The following is a 6,428-nucleotide window of genomic DNA, read 5'->3' on the forward strand; positions in this document are numbered from 1 at the left end:
AAAGCAGTTATGAGCCAAATTTAAAGAATTACATTATCTTTAAGTAGGACACAGGTTTTCAGGGTCTCGCTAAAGATGCTTAAAAATCTCAGCACAGGAAACAGTGACTTTATTGTGACTCTAAGGGCTCTTAATGAGCAGTTGCCTTTAAAGATCAAATGAGGTAATAATGCACGTTAAAATACAAAGCCATCTACAAGCTATCAGACTGCCATTTGGCGTTGCAAAAGCAAAGTGGGTGTAATGAGCGATGTTAATTTTCGTGCGAGGGCGCGGGACGCCTGGGCTGGCCGGGATGGGGCTGAGGGCTCCGACCTCCGGTTTTCCGCGGGGCATTGGAGGTGGAGGTCGGGCTCACGTCGGGGCGAGGCGAGGCGAGGCGACGGCGCGGCCGGGCCGGACAGTGCGGCGCCCGGGGCCTGCGGGCAGGACGCGGCGGGGACCGACGGATCGCTCCTGGGGCAGAGCGCACGCCCGGCTGCCCCTACCCCCGGCTTCTCTGGGCGCGCGCCGCCGTCCTCCCGCCCGGCAGCCCCGGGCGCGGCCGGTGTGGAGCAGGGGGCCCGCAGGAAAGGTCAAGCCCCCACCCCGCGGTGTGCTTTGTGTGTCACCGCCGCCGCCGGGCCCAACGCGGCTGCCACAGCAGCAGCCTCGGTCCTGGAAGTGGCGCCGGGCTTCCCCACCTGCTCGTCTTCCCGTCTCAGCTCCCTGCCGCAGCGCAAACCCCGCGCCTGTAAGGGGCTCCCGAGGTGGCGGCGTTAAGGTCTCAGTCCGAACCTGACCGAACTTAGCTAAGCTTAGAAACCTAAAGCATAGACACCGAAGAGTCCGCCGGGACTCGGCATCCCGGGCCGCAGAGGGCCGCCCGCAGCGTCGTAGGCCGAGCCCCCGCCACACTGCTCCTGTCTCACCAGCACAAAGGTCCACGAACAATAAAGTAACAAACCACCATTCTCGGCGGGTTTTTCCTCTACTCGTGACAAAGTTAACCGCTTGTGTTGCTTATTTCGGGATTTCGTATTTATGGAACATGCTTTAATTTTTTCATATGAAATGGGAATAGAGCCGTTCACTACTGCAAAATAGCACAACTTAGAGCTAGGCAGGAATAGTGGTTAGACCTTTATTAGAAGTCACCTAAACAATGCCTGAAATAAAGGTTACAAGAGATTAAAAAAATGAAATAAAATAAAAGGCATTTCATTCCATTTCGGGTACACATTTCATTCAATTGCAGGTAAACAAACACCTAAAACAAAAAACAATGGAACCAAGAAAACCTCTCCCACAAGCTTCCACTACACCTCCCAACTTAAAAATAATAAAAGTGATCTTGAAATCAGAGTTATCTCAATACTTACTAGGGAGAGCAAATTCCTGATGAGATGGGGACGCAGTGCCTGTCTGCCATTTCCTCTGAATCTTCTCCAGATGCTCACCAATTCTCAGTACCAGCACTAAGAGGTTATTTAATGGTTGTGGTTTTTCTTTTTTTCTTTTTTTCTTTTTTTTAAGCAAATTGTGTCCTAGTTCCCTATCTCATTGGGTTTCGGCATGGCAAATAGCATCATTAAAAAAAAAATGGACTGAAATGGTTAAAATACAGGGGTTTATCCACATGTCAGTATTATGTTGACTAGTTGGGCAATATCATTCATGCTTTGAATATCTGAAAATTTGTATTGCCACAACATAATGCATTATTTTATGCACAAATTCATATCTAAAAACGTAGTCGATGTGTCTTTATGTGATTATGGTTCACAGATTTATTCCAAAAGTCTTTCTAAATCATCAGTATTCAATGCAGCTAACAAAGCCACTCTTTTGAAGGTGCTTGCATTTAGTGAACAGGATTGAGTCTCTGATTTGCTTTAAATTGAAAGGAATCAATAGCAGAGTGGAGTTTGGACACAACATCTGTATTGATAAAAGTCTGATTGACAACTTGTTTGGACCATTAGGTTTTAATTCTAAGCAGTCTTAAATAGAAAACCAGGTTACACCCTCCATGGTTCCATATACATAACACCATTCCTGTGTCCTCAACATTGCACACTGCCACACACTTCAATTTATACCCCAACACAGACTACAGAGAAGTACCTGCAATCTCTGCTGTTCCTCTCTGCAACTTTGATTCTGGGTTGTTTCTGTGCCTCAACTGGAAGAGATAACTTTGTCATACAACCCCAAAACATTTGGGAAAATACCACATCTGCAGTTAGCATTTCTGGAACTCCGTTTTGCTGTGGTCTCTGCTAAACTTTGAGAGGGCTTTGTTCCACTCAGACTCTGCCTCAGCCCTCCCTCTTGGTTGTGAAGACACTTGTCCTCCTCTTCAGTTAATGAGTTTCACCTAGTCTGGCCATTTGTGTTTTTATAAAAGATCTGCAAAGCACTAATTGCAAGAGAAGAAAAAAAAAAAGCCCTTACTTTGCATTAATCAGAATGTGGAATTCAACAGTAAAATCATTTTCTATTTCAATGTTTCAAGAAACAAACTTTATCCTAACTTTGGGATGTGCACACGTAAACTCAGTACATTTCTGGGTGTAGAATGTTAAGTTGTCTGCAGCGAACACTTCTAGCAGGGGTTCCTTTACTACTTAAAGGAATGCTGGAAGGAAAAAGATATGCCTACAAGCAAATATGCTTTCAGAAGATATTGCATAAAGCTGTTTTTTCTTTATGATCTTTTTGATAGCGAGTTCACTTAGTCTAATAGACTCTTTGCTCCAGAAATAAATTATCAAGGGAAAAACTGTCCGTGAAGACTTATTTTCTTTAAATATGTTTCTTGGAGACCTTAGTCCATTAGCTATTATTAGGTACCGGGTTATAAAATATGTAAGTTGTAAACCATGTGGACTTTTGGAACACATTTTCTAGAAGTAAAATTTCAGAATCCTGATACTGCTATGAGGGAAATCAAATCAATATAAACAAGCATTTTGAAATGTAGCACTCAATAATAGTTATGCTAGCTTGTTAAGTATTTTACAAGTCAAGTCTATCAATATGCAAAAACCCAAATTGGGAGTTTTCTGTAGGTGTACTGCACCATTTTCAAACTATTTTTTTTCTGCTCAAATTGTTTCCCTTTTCGTAAAAGGTTTTTAAAAAATTAGTTCTCATTTTCCAAAAATGCATTCACAGACCCTTGATAAAGGCTGATCCTCTTGCTTGTTCAGTGATTTCTTCCCTTGGTGAAAGAGACTGGAGTTTTGTTATTCTTATTACTATGTAAAATACAGTTTACAGAAAGTGCAAGGTTAATGTCTAAAACACCTTCTGAAGGATTCACTTTGTACGTTCAGAAAAACACCGAACAATGAAGTGAAATGAAATGTTTCCGCCTCAAACTAATTCTAAAACTTCAAATAAATGCGTAAGGGGTTAGGGTCTCTGGTAACTATTTGTGATCATTATAAATCACGCTTTATTTACCCATGTTAGGTTTTAAATTTTCATTCATTTTATAAACTAAGGTTCTTCAGCTTGCTTTTGGTATTTTTTACTCCACTATCAGTTATTTAAATCATGAGTAAACTGACCTGTGGTTGTCCTGTCATGCCAACTGGTGTAAAACAAACCAACCAACCAACCAACCAACCATCCAAAATAAAACCTATACAACTTAGTGAAAAAAGACCACTTGACTTTTACCAAAAAGTACTTAAAAGATTCTTTTAAGTTATATTTAAATATCCATTTGAAACATAGGAAATATAAATTGGCATATTAAAGAGTAAATACATTATTCATACAATAAAACACCAACAAAATCGGTGTGCGGCCCCGTTAAGTTGTAAATATGGGAAAATCATAAATAATTCTTACTCTTTACATTCTGATTACAATTCAATGAATCATCTTATTCTCTTCCTTGACATGCTTTGAAATATAGATTGATGTCAATTCTGGCAAATTTGCTTCCTTGCTCTAGTATTTTATCAATGTACTCAAATTCAGACAAGCAAATAACTTAGAGCAAATAACAGGTCTACGGAAGGACAGTGAGCTTTTATCAGCTGATTTTGGGAGACCAGATTCCACATAAGAAGTAGTTTACAACCCTTCCTTCTTATGAGCTGCACCGTACAGTGGGAAATATCCTCTTTTAGGGTAATAGAGAAACACTTATTTCCCAAATAACGATCAAAATATTTCAAAGTCGATATTCAATTTAAAAAGCTGTATCAATCCATACAAGCAGTATTTTGATTATTCTTATTCCATTTCTCTATTACCTAAACGGCAAGAATTCCTCTGCAATAATGCTGCTACGTGCATGACCCACCTTGAGCTACAATTTACTTTCAATCAATCATTAATGAAATTGCACTTAAAGGGGAGGCCTCTGAAAATTAATCTCTCAAGTTCCACTCCAGAAAAGGATTCACTGTTAAAGCTGGGTTGATTTTTAGAGCTATGAACACCCACAGTTTCCAGCTTTTAAAACTGTGAGAGCTTCCGTTAGGAAAGGAACGCGGTGGATGTGGACTCGGCCCGCTTTTCGAATGATCAAGAAACTTTTGGGAGGAGGAAATCCCCACCTCACAGCCTCCTGGCGCCGCATTATTCAATTCCGGGGCTGTCGCTGTTCCCACCCTCAGCAAAGCGGCCCAAAGACTGCCCCTCTCCGAGACCCGTCCGTTAGTGTTCGATCGCGTCCTCCGTAAGACCGCGGTTCGCGGCCAGTCCCCCGTCCGCCCTCGGGGTCTCCGCACGGCCGCCGCCCGCAGGCAGGACCCCGCGCCGGGGCGCCCGGCAGTCACCACGTCCTGCCATAGAGCAGGTTGGCGCCCAGCACGCCGCCGCCGAAGTCCCCCGCCGCAGCGTCCAGGGACGCCAGGCCGCCGCCCGGGGCGTGCAGCGCGGGCGGGCTGGGCGAGAGCTCCTCGAGCTCCGGCGCGGGCGTCGGGGCGGGCGGCTGCGGGCCGGCCGGGCCGGGCGTGGGCGTGCTGGCCCCGTTCTGGCACGGCTTGCCGTCCTTGACCAGCACGGGCACCGCCACGCGGCGCGGGGAGGACGGCGGCGGCGGCGGCGGGCCCAGGCCGCCGTCCTGCTGCAGCTGCTGCGCCGCCTTGTCCTTGGCCTGCCGCTTCATCTTGTAGCGGTGGTTCTGGAACCAGATCTTGACCTGCGTGGGCGTCAGATGGATCATGCTGGCCAGGTGCTCGCGCTCGGGCGCCGACAGGTACTTCTGCTGCTTGAAGCGCCGCTCCAGCTCGTACACCTGCGCCTGCGAGAAGAGCACGCGCCGCTTCCTTCGCGGCGCCGCCGCTGCCGCTGCCGCTGCCGCGTGCAACGGCGCCAGCGTCTTGGCGGCGTCCGCGATCCCCGTCAGCGACCCCATGCCGGCCACGTTCACGCCCGCCGACGGCCCCATGAACCTGGAGACTGGGGAGGGGCCCAAGGGGGGGGAAGCCGGTGAGCGCCAGGCCTGCCGGGAGCTTGCTCCCGCCGCCGCCCCGCGCTCTTCACACCGCGGCGGCCGCGACGCCCGCGGGACCCCGGCCGGGTCCCAGCACCCCCCGCGCGCCCGGGGTCCCAGGACCCCCCGCGCGCGCCCCCGGCCCCGTCCCGGCACCCCCCCGCGCGCCCCCTGCCGGGTCCCAGGACCGCCCGCGCGCCCCGGCCCGGAGCCCCGCTCCCTCGGCCCCGCGCGCGCCCCGGGCCGTGACGGGCCAAGCCCGCGCCGTCTGCCTGCCCTCGGCCCCGCGCTGCCGGCCCAGCTCACTTGACGAGTAGCGCGGGTCCGGGTTGGCGCCGTACCAGCCGGGGGTCGCGGCTGCGCCGCCCCGCATGCCGTCCGTGTAGGCGGGCAGCTCGCCCACGTTGCCCAGGCCGCCGTTGCAGTAGCCGCCCACGGCGCCGTGAGGAAACTGCGAGACGCCCGGCGGCATGTGGTAGGACGCGGCCGCCGCCGCCGCCGCCGCGGCCGCCGCCGCCGCCGCCGCCGCGTTGTGGCCCGCCATGGCGTGGGGCGGCTGCATGCCGGCCACCGCCGCCGCCTGCGAGGAGGGGCCGAGCGGGGGCGCACGGTAGGCGGCGGCGGCCGCGGCCCCGGCCCCCAGGGGCGCCCCCAGGCCGGGCGGCGCGCCGTCCATGGCGCCGCCGAACTTCTTGTAGGTCTCCTCGATGGGGCTCAGGATGTCGGACACGGAGAAGGGTGTCGTGTGCTTGGGGCTCAACGACATGGCTCGGCGGGCGGCCAGGGAGGGGGGCCCGGGCGGGCGCGGGCGGGACGCGGCGGCGGCGGCGGCGGCGGCGGCGGCGGCGCCTGTGACGAGGAGTGGCGGCGCGCGAGCCCCCGGCCGCGGGATCTGGGGTTTATTTTAGTCCGCCGCCAGGTTTACGACAGACTCGGGGGGCGGAGCAACATCCCAAACGAGCAAACAATGGTCATTGACATCTTTTTC

At 51.4% G+C, this 6,428-nt stretch overlaps 1 protein-coding gene across 1 annotated transcript; it reads right to left on the bottom strand.

The window, feature by feature from the left end:
• Positions 1-4,777: 4,777 nt before the first annotated feature.
• On the bottom strand, positions 4,778-6,206 carry NKX2-4 (NK2 homeobox 4). Its single transcript, XM_055343612.1, has 2 exons — positions 5,747-6,206; positions 4,778-5,406 (listed from the first exon to the last, which is right to left on the bottom strand). Exons 1-2 carry the CDS (start codon positions 6,204-6,206, stop codon positions 4,778-4,780), a joined length of 1,089 nt encoding a protein of 362 aa, XP_055199587.1.
• Positions 6,207-6,428: the final 222 nt, after the last annotated feature.

The sequence above is a fragment of the Nyctereutes procyonoides genome, unplaced genomic scaffold (genome assembly GCF_905146905.1).
Source record: "Nyctereutes procyonoides isolate TBG_1078 unplaced genomic scaffold, NYPRO_anot_genome, whole genome shotgun sequence".
NCBI lineage: Eukaryota > Metazoa > Chordata > Mammalia > Carnivora > Canidae > Nyctereutes > Nyctereutes procyonoides.